The sequence below is a fragment of the Sorex fumeus genome, unplaced genomic scaffold, assembly GCF_029834395.1.
Source record: "Sorex fumeus unplaced genomic scaffold, SorFum_2.1 ptg000002l, whole genome shotgun sequence".
NCBI classification, from domain to species: Eukaryota; Metazoa; Chordata; class Mammalia; order Eulipotyphla; family Soricidae; genus Sorex; species Sorex fumeus.
In genome coordinates this window covers 6,338,394-6,352,772 of record NW_026606059.1, presented here as the reverse complement: position 1 = coordinate 6,352,772, position 14,379 = coordinate 6,338,394, and the positions used below count along the sequence as shown (strand labels likewise).

General features: G+C 43.0%; 1 protein-coding gene across 1 annotated transcript in view; it reads left to right on the top strand.

Annotated features, from left to right (window-relative positions):
• LOC130021720 (short-chain dehydrogenase/reductase family 16C member 6-like) overlaps positions 1–5,574 on the top strand; it is a 50,880-nt gene extending 45,306 nt beyond the window's left edge. The window contains exons 5-6 of the mRNA XM_056112507.1: positions 3,198–3,323; positions 5,448–5,574. Of these exons, the coding sequence (XP_055968482.1) occupies positions 3,198–3,323; positions 5,448–5,574 (253 nt within the window). The remainder of the gene's footprint in view (positions 1–3,197; positions 3,324–5,447) is intronic.
• Positions 5,575–14,379: the final 8,805 nt, after the last annotated feature.

Here is a 14,379-nt window from a genome sequence, read left to right as displayed (position 1 = left end):
TCCATTCGCTCTCAATGGAACAACCATCTCCGAATGCAACAGTTATGTGTACCTAGGTCGAGAAGTCAACATGATGAATGACCTGGCACCTGATTTGTGCAGAAGGAAGAGAGCGGCTTGCAACGTCTTCAAGAGCATTGAAGAAATAACTAAGAGGACAAAGAACCTCCGGCTCCGGGCACATCTCTTTGATTCCACTGTTCTTCCTGCATTAACATATGCCTCAGAGACCTGGGCCCTGCGCAAACAGGATGAGAACGCTATTCAGGCCTCGCAAAGAGGAATTGAAAGAGCTAGAAAGGTCAAGAATCAGGGACGCTGTCTCGTTTGCCAAGGTGTCAAAAATCAGATGGGCTGGACACGTAATGAGATTTAGAGATGGCTGCTGGACTAGAGCCGTTCACGATGGGATTCCATGGGATTTGAAAAGGCCACGTGGTCGCCCACCTACCTGATGGTCAGACTTCTTCATCAAGATCATGAATTATCCGTTTGAGGCTCTTCGTGTTCCTAGAATGAACAGATGCCCTTGGGCTACACTAGCATGGGACAGGGACAAATGGAGACGTTACTGGCGCCTGCTCGGGCAAATCGACAATTAATGGGAAGTGATCAAGTGACCCATAGCATCTGCTAGCAGCTCATCCCCTCATACAATTATGACATCTTTTATGTGGTTAGAACATTTCAGATCTAGTCTTTTGGTAACATTCAATTATCTACAGCAGTAGTTGCTAAGATCTCCAGAATTTATTAACCCTGTAACTCAGTTTTTTTCACCACTTAAGTTCCATGTCCTGATTTTCCCCTCACTCCAGCCTCTTGTCACCACTGTTCGATTATCTTTTTTCTCTGAGTCCAGTGTTTTCAGATTCCACATACAGGAGACCATTCGGCATTTATTTCTCCATTGACTTGTTTAACTTAGCATAATGCTCTTATTCATCCATGTTGCTGCAAATGACTCAATGTCAAGGTTTCTTCTGACTGAATAATATTCCTCTGAGTGTATGCACTCTGTAGTACTGTAGCACGGTCCTCCCTTTGTTCATCAATTTGCTCGAGCAGGCCCAGTAACGTCTCCATTATGAGACTTGTTGTTACTGTGTTTGGCATATTGAATACATCACGGGGAGTTTGCCAGGCTTTGCCGTGGGGGCGAGATACTCTCAGTAGCTTGATGAGCTCTCCAAGAGGGGCGGAGGAATCAAACCAGGCTCGGCTGGCTGCGCACAAGGCAAACGCCCTACCACTTTGCTATCGCTCCAGCCCGTATGCACTCTGCATATTCTTTATTCAATGAAAGAAAATTAAAGAAAATTTTAATAAGGAGTTTTCACTTTAATTCTCATCTCATTGACAGATTTAGAGGTATTTTCTGTTGCTTGGCTTTTGTGGATAATACTGCAACTGTGGTGGGAGTGAGGAGAATCTCTGTGAGATCTGATTTTCCTTCCTCCCTCCTGCTTTTCCTCCCTCTTTTCTTCTTTCCTCCCTCCCTCACATTCTGCCCCTCTCCCTCCCTCCCTCTCTCCCTTCCTTTTTCTTCTTCCGTGCTTCCCTCTTCCCTTCTCTCATTGCATGAATGACTCACACACTTGTTAGTGGTGCTCACACACTTTAGTTCAGGTTTTAGCACAGAACTTACGGTGTGTCAGATGGAGCAGCTTTTGCCGTTGTACTGCTGTGGTGGTGGCACCATGGATCACACAGCAGCAGGGCCATCAGGCTGGACGTTGGTGTGGGTCATGTCAGAAAATCCACCACTGGCATTTCCCTAGACCCCTGAGATACTGACTTAAATTCAGTAGGGGGGCGGCGGGGGCTGGGGGGAGAGGTTATATTGCCAGAAGTGGGATTTGGGGATCACAAAGTCACTGTCATTTCATTCTTTTGAGAAACCTTCAAGGGTTTTCCAAACTAGCTATAACATTAACATGCCAACAGGGCACACATCACCACCGACACTTATTGTCCCTTGTCTTTTTGAGACCAGCCACTCAAGTCAGTGTGAGCTGATGTCTCTTTGTGGGTTCACTGGGCACTTTCTTCATGATTGTCACTTGCTTAGCCATGCTGAGTGCCTCTTTATACCTACTAACCGCTTGTCTTCTTGGGGAAAATGGGTTTTAATTCATGTCGAAACTCTGTGGGCTACTTTCTGAGGAACTTTTTGGAGACTAAAATGTAAAGTCTACCAACATTCAATCATGGGAAATTAACCAGATTCAATGAGTCTAATGAATTAAAAAGAATTTTTGAGGATGTCATTCAAGTAATAATTACATTTTTTTAAATTTTTATTAGTGAAACACCATGAGGTACACTTGTAGACTTACAAACTTCTTTGCTTGGGTTTCAGTTATACAATGATCAAGTACCCATCCCTCCACCAGTGCCCATTTTCAACCACCACGGATCCCAGTATCCCTCCCACCCCCCATCCCACTCATCCCACCCTGCCTCTGTGGCAGGGCATTCCCTTTTGTTCTCTCTCTCCTCTTGGGTGTTGTGGTTTGCAAAAGAGGCATTGAGTGGCAATCATGTTTCTTCTATAGTCTACTTTCAGCATGCTTCTCCCATCCTGGGAGGATCCTCCCAATACCCTTTATTTGGTGCTCCCTTCTCTATCTGAGCTCCCTTTCCCCCTAGCATGTGTGGCTGACCTCCAAGCCATGGAGCAAAATTTACAATTACATTTTGTACGTGTCAAAGTGAAGCCTTTCAGAAGCTTTTGTATAAGTGCATCCTTTGCTACAGTTGATTTTTAAAGAGATCATTCTGCTTACTTTTAAGAATAATGGTGTAACTAAAATATATATTACTTATGCCCAAGAAATAGTTTCTGTAAGATAATTTTTCCATTTTATTTCTGAATAGTTTGCAATCATTTTAGTTTGAGATGAAAGAGGAAAAGGCAAAATACTAAGAAATCTAAAAGCAATTTCTTCTATATGTACAAGTCAACACACAGCAGAAAGTCAATAAAACCAAGGAATTCTGCCTGGGAAATAAAATGGTTTTGCACTGGTTCCAATATTGATTAGGAGAGAAAACACGAGGATTTTCTAATCTGTACATGTTGTTTGAATATTTATAGCTATATGTTGTAACTCCATGTCTAAGCCTCAGTTACTCATAATCATGTCAGCCAAAATATCCCATTGTAACAACTTACTCTGTTATTTTCATTTTAGGTATCCACTTCTGCTACCTCTACTAGAGCAAGAGGATGTGGCCCAAAAAGTTGTAAATGGTATTTTAGAGGAAAAAGTTTACATAATAATGCCCAAATTTCTGAGTTTTGCACTCCTCCTTAAACAGTAAGTTAATGACATCTTTTTCATTTATATTAGCCCGCTGTGGCTAACTCTTTTACCTAAAAAAATAACATTTTTAAAATAAATTTATTTATTGAATCACCATGAGAGCAGTTACAAAGCTTTAGGATTTAAATCTCAGTCATACAACGATCGATAGCACAGCGATGTGGATCGATGTGGAGCGATAGCACAGCGGGTAGGGCGTTCGCCTTACAAGCGGCCAACTTGGCCGACCTGAGTTCGATTCCTCCGCCCCTCTCGGAGAGCCCGGCAAGCTACCGAGAGTATACGATATGCCAGACAGAGTAACAACAAAGTCTCCAATGGAGACGTTACTGGGACCGCTCGAGCAAATCGACGATCAACGGGAGGGCCTTTACCTTTACCTTACAACGATCAAACACCCATGCCTTCACCAGTAGAATTATGATTTGAGTGTTTTGCCAGAAAAACATTAAAGACACTTGTCAAATTCTTTATAATTATTTTGGTTTGTGGGACACACTTGGAAGTACTCAGGGATTACTACTGGCTCTGCACTCAGGGATCACTCTTACTGGGGCTCAGGGAACCATATAGGAGGGTGGAGTTTGGAACAGGGTCATCCATACACAAGAAAAGCATCTTACATATTCTATCTCTCAGGCCTTCTTCTATAGTTCATATAGTGATGAGCAACTACAACTACACACTAGGCCAGGTTATGAGTTCTGACCTCTTCGTGAAATGAATTTGGTGCAGACCTAATTCTACTCCGGAGATAATGCAGAACAACTTAATATGCATCAAGTTTCTACCATGTCTGGTAACTCTGCAAATGTTTTTCAGACTTAGGCAATCTGTGACCTAAAGACAATAATGATTTTTTTTTTTGGCAGACTTAAACTGCTGTATCAAAACCAATGCATCAGAACAAAAGCTTTAACCAGAGTTTTCTATCTGAAAAACATGTTAAACTCTTCCCATCATAATATAATCTTGCCCTGTTTAGGTTACAAGCAGAGTAAAAAAACAAGCCATTTTGTTAATAAATCTCACGCTTTTTCTACTATTTATATCTTAATGTATTTTTTGGCATTTTGGGTTTGTGTGTGCATTCAGTAGATATATACAGAGGAAGATCGAAGACAGCACATTTGGTTTATTATGACCTAAAATATGGTTGATGATTTCCACATATAATATACTGGGTTTGATCCTAGACACCAAAACCAGAAGAGACAGCTGTCTCTAGCTAGGTCAAGGTCCCTAAGCAAACATGCCCCATCATGCCTACAGCCACTTTATACCATCTATCCTCCCTGCTGGGTTAATTTCTCCCTGAGGACAGACCTTTTTTTTCCTGGGTGCTTCCTTCTCCATACCCCAGGTGCAGTACAGCAACAGATACAGAACAAGCACAAAATGAATAGTTGTGAAGCTGAGTTGAGCAGAACAGAGTTGATCTCAGCAGAACCAATGGGAAGCTATGATTCCTCTATCACAGAGGTTCTCAAACTTTCTTCCTATTTGAATCACCTGGAGAACTTTGAAAATTACTGGAGCTAGAGAGATAGTAAATTCCTGGCATCTCTGTAATGTTCCTAAATACCATGTGACCACAGCAATGACATTATATCACAATAGTCTGAGAGTGAGAACCAGGCTTCAGTATCTTTAAGTTTGTTCAGGTGGTTTCAACGTGTATGTGACTTTGAGAGCCACTGATCTATCATCAAACAACTAAAGCAATGGTCCTCAGCCCACCAAAATTACCAAGGAGGCATTTACAACAACTGATGCCTGGAACTTAACCCCAAGAAATTCGGCTTCAAGGTGTATTTTGTTTTAGTTTTTGCTGCTGTTTGTTCACCTAATAAGTAAGGATGCATATGATCTTTCCAGAGAACTTAGTGAATGAATTTGTGACTGAACTGTGGCATGGTCAGTGGGAATTTCTTACTCCCCGGATTTGGACCGTGTTGAACACATGTCAACAGTTTTCTTTTCTTTTTGCCTCTCATTTAGTGAAAGGAGCACATCCTGAACCAAAGCCTCTCACACTGTCAAAAGGAATCAATGCCCCAAAAGACTACTTGATCCCTCTTAAAAGATTATGATTTTTCTTTCTCTGCTTTTCTCTAGGATAATCTCTCCAAAAATGATTATTGCCTTATGTGAATACCTCGGACTGGATGTCTGCATGACCTCTTTCACAGGAAGAAAGAATTTAGATCAAGGTCAGCTGGAAACTGAGAGGAAACAACTTTAGCCAACGACACTCCCTGCACTTACCAGCACCCCCTGCCCCACAAAGCTAAACAAGTAGGACCATTTGGACTATCTAAAACTCCTTCTAGAGCTAAAGCAGAGTTGAACGAAGATTAAGGAAGCTTTAAAATGTGCCAACCTCACCCACAAACCACCTCCGCCACCATGTAAACTATCTTTACCGGCCTTGTTCCAGAGATTTATAAATAAATCCAGAAAAAGATCAGCTAGCCGCAAAAACATCTCAGACACCAATACCTGGCTGAGACACCCAGGGCACTCTCAGAGGTAGCCGTGCTGGAACCCACCCAAATAAAAGCCCTGATAGTCACTTGATTCCACACCCCACAGCTGCTTTCACACCTCCAGCCGGACTCCCTCGTCTCAGGACTGCTACACCTCACAGCAAATTTAACTTCCAGGTTCTGTGGCTGAAAGTTCCGTGTTTTCTCAGAATCAGGATAAGCTACCTCCCTACCACTTCCCTGTACTTCTGGAAGCCCAGGCAGTCATGACCACAAATCACCTCGGCTGCCATGTAAACTCAGCAGTGAAAAATTTAATTCCAGCTGAATAGACCAGTCAAAAACTGTGAATCTCCTGGATCTACAACATTGTCAGTCCAGTGGTAACACACCAGATCGAATGAGAAGTCATCCAATCTCAACTAACAAAAACATTAACAGGAAGAAATGGATAAATTCCTATAATCTCCCAGGGCTGAACCAAGAAGATTTGGAATACCTAAATAGACCTATCATTATCAAGGAAATTAAAATGGTAATCAAAAGCCTTCTCAAAAAAACAAAAGCCCAAGTCCAGATGGATACACTAGTGATTTCTTCCAAACCTTTAAAGAGGACATATTGCCAGTCCTTTTTAAGCTTTTCCAGGAAATTGAAGAAACAGAAACACTTCCAAACAATTTCTATGAGGCACAGATTACCCTAATACCAAAAGCAGACAGAGACACCACAAAGAGAGAGAGAGAGAGAGAGAGAGAGAGAGAGAGAATTGAGAGAGAAAATTACAGGACAATAACCCCAATGAACACAGATGCAAAGATCCCCAACAAAATATTAGCAAATAGAATCCATTGACTTATCAAAAATATCATACTCTAGAACCAAATGGTATTCGTCTCTGGGATACAAGGATGGCTTAACAAGATCTCCCACCAATGTTATGTTACTCCTAATACACAACTTCATTACCCCCAACTCTCCCCACACTGTTTGGTAATCTCAGGTTTGTAATCCAAGTTCTGGTTCGAAGTCTGCCTCAAGGGCTCGGGGAAAGGGCAGCTGGGATAGAGAAAGTACCATTATGACAATGATAGTTGGAGCGGATTGGTCTACATGGGAGATGTGTGCTAAAAGTAGGCAAAGGACCAAACATGGAGGCCTCTCAATATCTGTACTGAAAACCATAATGCCCAAAACGAGAGAGAAAGGCAGAGACAGAGACAGAGACAGAGACAGATAGACAGGCAGACAGACAGACAGAAGAAAAATAGGGGATTGTGGCAGGAGGGATACAGAAGATATTGGTGGTTGGAAATGTACACTGGTGGAGGGATGGGTGTTGGAATATTGTATTACTGAAACCCAATCATGAAAGTATGAAAGATTTATAACTGTATCTCACAGTGATTCAATAAAAATAATTAAAATTTAAGACCAAAGGTACAAACTCTTATTTAAAAAAAAATTACATAGTTACTTGAATGGCACTACACCTGTCAGTGACCTGGCAAACAATGGTACCATCTGAGCCTGGAATGATTCTCCAACTATGATCACTAAACGCCATTCCAATTTTGATTTTCTTGGGTTCAAGAACTCGTGATGGCATAAACAAAAAGAAATTTAAGTAAAATAATCGTGTTTTACAACATAGTGTGTGAAAAATACCTAGAGACATTAAAAAAAAAGGCGGGGGGCGGGCAGGATATCTGGTCCACGATAGGAACTTGCCATAAAGGGGAAGAGGGAAGGCAGGCAGGGAAGAGAAGGGACCATAATGATGATGATAGTTGAAATGATCACTCTGGACAAGAACTGAGTGCTGAAACAAGGTAAAGGAATATGCATTATAGCCCTTCAGTAACAGTATTGCAAGCCACACTGCTTAAAAGGGGGGGGGGGAGAGAGAGAGAGAGAGAGAGAGAGAGAGAGAGAGAGAGAGAAGATTGTCTGCCAGAGAGGGAGGCTTCGGATGGAGACAGGGATGGCAAGAGGGAAATTGGGCATTGGTGATGGGAAATATGCACTGGTGAAGGAACGGTGTTGAAACACTGAATGACCGAAATCATTCATGAACAACTTCATAACGGTGTATCTCACGATGATTCAATAAGCATAAATAAAGGTTTGGAAGAACTCAGTAATAAACCCATCTAAGCCTGGTATTTTTCTTTTGAGTTTTATTTTTATTATTATTTCCGTTTCCTTGGTAGTAATTGATCTATTCAGAATCACAGGACAGATACAAAATGGCCTTGCTCATATGTGATATAGTAAGAAGCATAGTTTGGGACTAGCCAAAGGTCAAAAGCAACAGAATCTAACAGCTGATCAACAGAACAATTCACCAACCTGGTGAGGCGTGGGGAGTGGGTGAGGAGGAAGAGAGTAGAATGGGGGTGGAGGGAGAGAGATAAGGGACCAAGCCCTGAGACAAGAGTGGAGGGCAAAGAAGCCTTTTGTCGGGGTGGGGGTTGTTGAAATGAAACCCTGCTGTTCACTGCTGCAGATTGAAAATCACAGTGACTAAAATGAAATTGTTTTTCATTTTTTAAAGAAATTAAACTGCATTATGAATTTTGCTTATATCTCTTATTGCCTTTCGCCAAGTGGCCTCAAAGTAATATGATCAGAACTGCTGGGGAAGAAAAAAGAATAATAAGGAGGAAACCCTACATGGCTTCTCTCGTAGCTGTGGCTATAAGAAGGTGGGGCTGGGCTTGATTCTGTCCCCTCTTGGGGCTCACATGGAGGCAGGCAGGAGGCCGGAGAGAGCCAGGAAGGGACGGGGGGGGGGGGGGGTAAGGGTTGGGGGGGGGGATGCTGGGACCCGTGGGGATGGATGACGGGCACTGGTGGAGGGATGGGCACTTGATCATTGTATAACTGAAACCCAAGCACAAATTTTGTAAGCCTATAACTGTACCTCATGGTTTTTCACTAATAAAAAAAAGGAAAAAAAAAAATAAAGTAGACTGTGGACCAAAAAAAAAAAAAAAAAAGAATGAGCGGTGCTTGGGCTGTGTCACCCAAACACTTGTAGAACACGAGAATTCTCGTCATGTGCTGGTCCTGTGACTGCTGTCTCCAGCCTTGGCTCTGAGTCTGGGTTCTGGTGGACCTCAGCCAAGGTCTCCTACTCTTCCTGTTTTGAATTCATTATCTGCACACACTACCCTTTCCCCTCTTTCACATGAGGGCATGTGTACATGTTCCCTACTTCTGTCTCAGACGGCATGTTTTCCTCTGTTCAGGCACCAAACTAACATGCCTTTAATTTAGACCCACTCTTCTCTAAGAATTTTGTAGTTTCCTCCTACCAAAATCAAGACAATAACCCAAGAGAATATGCATTGGTGAAACAACTGTATTTCTGAATAATCCTCAAAGGCAGAATCTTCTCAAAAATTTTTTTCTAAACAGAAAATGTGCATATTTTAATCACTTTGTTGCTTCTAACAGTACAAAATGATGCCTGTCATTTGTGAAAAGTCTAATAATTTAGAAACTTATTTCACAGCATGGCAATTACCTCTTGGGGGCCCTGACTCATTTTGGTTTGGCTATAGGAGTAACCACAATATGCAGTTTGTTGTATGTTTGTTAAACCCATTCTTCTATGTCTTATCATCTGTAATTATACAGATGCACATAATGTTATCTTTTTTTTCCTTAAATTTTTATTAGGGAAACACCATGAGGTACAGTTGTAGACTTACAAATTTTTGTGCTTGGGTTTCAGTTATACAATGATTGAATACCCATCCCTCCACCAGTGCCCATTCTTCACCACCACCAGTCCCAGTATCCCTCCCACCCTCCTTCCCCCCCATCCCACCCTGCCTCTGTGGCAGAGCATTCCCTTTTGTTATCTCTCTCCTTTTGAGTGCTGTGGTTTGCAAAAGAGACATTGAGTGGCAATCATATTCGGTCTATAGTCTACTCTCATCACGCATTTCCCGTCCTGAGAGGAACCTCCCAACACCCTTTATTTGGTGCTCCCTTCTCTATCTGAGCTGCCTTTTTCCCTAGCTTGTGTGGCTGGCCTCCAAGCCATGGAGTAATCCTCCTGGTACTTATCTCGGCTATTCTTGGGTGTTAGTCTCCTAGTTTGTTACTTTATGTTCCCCAGATGAATGCAATCTTTCTATGTCTATCCCTCTCTTTCTGAGTCATTTCGCTTAGCATGATACTTTCCATGTAGTACCACTTGTATGTAAATTTCATGACTTCATCCTTTCTGACAGCTACATAGTGCACATAATGTAATCTTAATGTAATTTAATTATGTGTCATAATGTACCTAATGACCAATAATGTAATCTTAATCTTAACTTCAACTGCATGATTCTCTTTTTTGCTTTTTCACTTACCAATAAATAAAGATCTTTTCCTACCAATCAGTGAAGTTCTAACTTCATTCTTTACAGCACTGTAGCACTGTAACACTGTCCTCCCATTGTTCATCGATTTGTTCGAGTGGGCACCAGTAATGTCTCTACTGTGAGACTTGTTACTGTGTTTGGCATATTGAATACATCACAGGGAGCTTGCCAGGCTTTGCCGTGCAGGCGGGATACTCTCGGTAGCTTGCCGGGCTCTCCGAGAGGGATGGACAAATCAAACCCGGGTCGGCCTCGTGCAAGGCAAACGCCCTATCCGCTGTGCTATAAATGACTGTTATTCCTTATATGGTCCTGGGGTCTAAGACAACCTGCTTATCACAATATAGCCCACCTGAGAGTTGAGCTGTTTTGAATCCAGTCACCCAAAGACAAGAAGTACCCGTGGTCAAAGGATTTAAGGTACCTGATTTAAATACTGAAAAGTTAAAGGTAAAAGGTAAAGGTAAGGGCCCTCCCGTTGATCGTCGATTTGCTCGAGCGGGCCCAGTAACGTCTCCATTGGAGACTTTGTTGTTACTGTGTCTGGCATATCGAATACTCTCGGTAGCTTGCTGGGCTCTCCGAGAGGGGCGGAGGAATCGAACCCGGGTCGGCCATGTTGGCCGCTTGTAAGGCGAACGCCCTACCCGCTGTGCTATCGTTCCAGCCCTGAAAAGTTAAAATCACTTATTTGCTGCGAAGAGTGCATATAGTCAAATTTTAGGAATAGTCAAGCGGCAGTTTCAAATAATTCTTATTTTTTCTTATTTGTTCCTTGGTTCACACTCAACATTGCTCAGGGCTTGATTCCAGCCCTGAACTTAAGGGTCACTCCTGGCAGGGCCCAGGGAACACTATGGGGTTCCAGGAACGAACCAGGCATGTGCAAGGCGAGCACCTTACCCACTGGACTACCTTTCCGACCCTCTTCATACAATCCTGTTATATGACCACATCAGCGTAATTTGAGAGTAATTTGAGAACACTTCTTTTTAAAGTTTTTTTTTAAATGCGTGCTATTGATCACTTGATCACTTGACAAATAACTCAAATTACTCTTCAAATGATTCTAGTTAAAAGTTCTACTTAGGGGGCTGGAGCAATAGCACAGCAGGTAGGGTGTTTGCCTTGCACGCGGCCAATCTGGGTTCAATTCCTCTGCCCCTCTCAGAGAGCCCAGCAAGCTACCGAGAGTATCTCACCTACATAGCAAAGCCTGGCAAGCTACCCATGACATATTCGATATGCCAAAAACAGTAACAACAGGTCTCACTATTTGTTTTGAGACGCTACTGGTAGGCCTGCTTGAGCAAATTGATGAACGATGGGAGGACAGTGCTACAGTGCTAATTGTATTTTTTACAAAGCAGATGGGTGGAGTGGTAGCACAGTGGTAGGACGTTTGCCTTGAGTGCAGCCGACCCGGCTGAGCCAGGTTCGATTCCTCCGCCCCTCTCGGAGAGCCTGGCAAGGTACCAAGAGTGTCTCGCCCGCAGGGCAAAGCCTGGCAAGCTCCCCGTGACGTATTCGATATGCCAAACACAGTAACAATAAGTCTCATGATGGAGACATTACTGGGCCCGCTCGAGTAAATCGATGAACAACGGGAGGACAGTGATGCAGTGCTACAGACCACACCAGGACTTCTGGAATGACTGTGAATAAACATTTTGTAAGTTTTGCAAAGGAGCTTCTGTGTGAAATGTTTCTGCACACGTGGATTCCTCATTTCCTTGTGACTGAGCCCCAGGTGTGATTGCAGAGTAGGAAAGGTTGAGGGCTATTACCCAACTGCTTGGTATCAACAGCCACGCCAGCATGTATTCCTACACACAGTGCATCGGACCAGACTCTCCCAAACCAATACTGAATTTTGCCTGACTTCTTAATGTGTTGGTATCAATGAATAGGGGAAAAAAAAACATTCTTTTTCAATATACATTTTCTGAAATCCGTGAAATGAAATTTAGTATCTTGTTGGATATTCTCAGTCGTTTGGGTTTCTTGGTCACCACTTACCTTATTGCCTGGTTCAAATTGACTATAAAACACTATCATTTATGGCTAATTTTCAAAATTCTTTGGAGGTGTTAAGACACTTCACCCAGGGTCTCACACATTTAAAGCAAGTACCCTACCACCAAGCCACATCCTCAAAAGATTTTCCTCTCTTTATGTGAAAATATTTTCTCCTATCATTTTACCATATATAAATAAGTTACTTTGAGTAATTCTTTCCTGGCTGTATAGAAGCTTACATTTTTTTCATGTCATCAAAAGAATAATTGATGGTTTCTGATGGGTAGATAGTTCCCTGTCTAGGTGCAAATCACAAATATTTTATCTCTCTTTCATTTCAGTATTTCCAAAGACTCACATTCTCTCTGGCTGGCCTGTGTATTTCCACTCTTGTTTCCTGCGCTGGAGTTACTCAGGGTTTCTGTTTTATGGGATGGTTCATTTCTTCAGTGTCTGCCCTGATGGGTTTGAGTGTAAGGCATCTTTCACTCTGGTTTCTGGAAAAGGGATCCACCTGTTAATCTCCAATCGGGTTCCATGGGCAGTCTGTTTATTTCTAGCGTGCTTCTCTCTTTATTCATAGTTTTATTTCTTCTCTTTTATTGCAAATGTAACTTTGAAAGAAAATAAATGCATATATCCAGTCCACCTTTATGAGAGAAAATGCCTGTGCATGTATGCTCTAAAAATCTTTCTTTATGAATAACAATTTGGAAAACATAAAAATTAACCAATATCTTACCATTTAATATTTTTAAGCTAGTGGGGTGACTTCTGGCATACCTAACCCATAGAACTGAGTATTCATTGAAAGTTAAAATCATAATGTTTAGTCTCTTACTAGGCTTTTAAAATTCTTTTCTATCCAGGTGGAGGACATGGGCTTATTCAAGTAATAAGTGTTTAACTGCACATATTCCTATAATGATTAATCTATTTCTAATTAATATATTTGTTCCAGAAAAGGCAATGCTTCCCCCGTGTTTCCTCACAATTACAACATTCCTTTCCAAGGTGCTGCCTACCAGCGACTCAACTGTCCTTCCTGGAATGGATGATGACAGGGACGGGGTCGGGTGCAGAGAGACGGTATAAAGGGCTAAGTTCTTGCCATGTGTGTTGACAACCCTGATTCCATTCTGGTACCCCATCTGGTCCCCCAAGCACAGAGCCAAGAGTCGCCCCTAGGCACTGCTGGAGGTGACCCCTAAGCTCCCCTGAATATTGGAAATACAAACTGACATTTTTTGTAAAAATAAAATGAATGGAGCTGAGAGAGTGACCTCATTTCTGCTTCCTGGTGGGCACTATCTATCCAGAAATGTCTCATTCACACCACCCGCCTGTGAAAACATTAGTTTTCCATGTTTGCCAACTCAGAGGGTAAGGAATGTTTCGCCCTGCATTTTCCTACTGGCCTCTGCTAAAACGGGCCTTTTGCAATCCAGGCGTGCCCTCCTGGGTCCCGGCCAGCGGGCGGTTACCCCACAGCGAGTCACAGCCGGCCTGGGAACTGCAGTACCCACGCAGGTTTCACTGCACCTTCCGTGAAGAGGCAGCAACAGACGCCACAGCCCGACTCGGACCTCAGAGGGTTTCGGGTGATGCTCCGAGTGGGCTTCTGGAGTCCACTCAGAGCTTCTGACCAAGGAGAAAAGCCAAAGCCCAGACTTCTTTGCGAAAGGGAGCGTGAAGTTGTCACCGTGTTGGTGTGTCCAGGACGCTGGACGGTCAGGGGTGAGCTCCCGGGCATACACCCAATCTCTCCCAAGTATCGCCCTCTGTGCTGTCCCTACACACATCCAGACACACACACACACACACACACACACACACACACACAACTCCCACGTGCACGCCTTGCTTACACATAGACACACGCTCTCACACAGACACACACGCACATTACCACATGCACATATATGCGTGCACAGATGCACACTCACCAGCGCGCATAGGTGCACACGCATGCACGAGCATGCGTCCTCATAATGACACACGCCCACATATATCCATACGTACACATCCATGTGCGCTCTCAGACTAACATACCCCACACACTCACATACATCACCACATGTACACAGATGCATACACAGATGCCTACTCACTCGCCAGCGCACACGCCTAGGTGCACACGCAGGCATCCTCAAAATC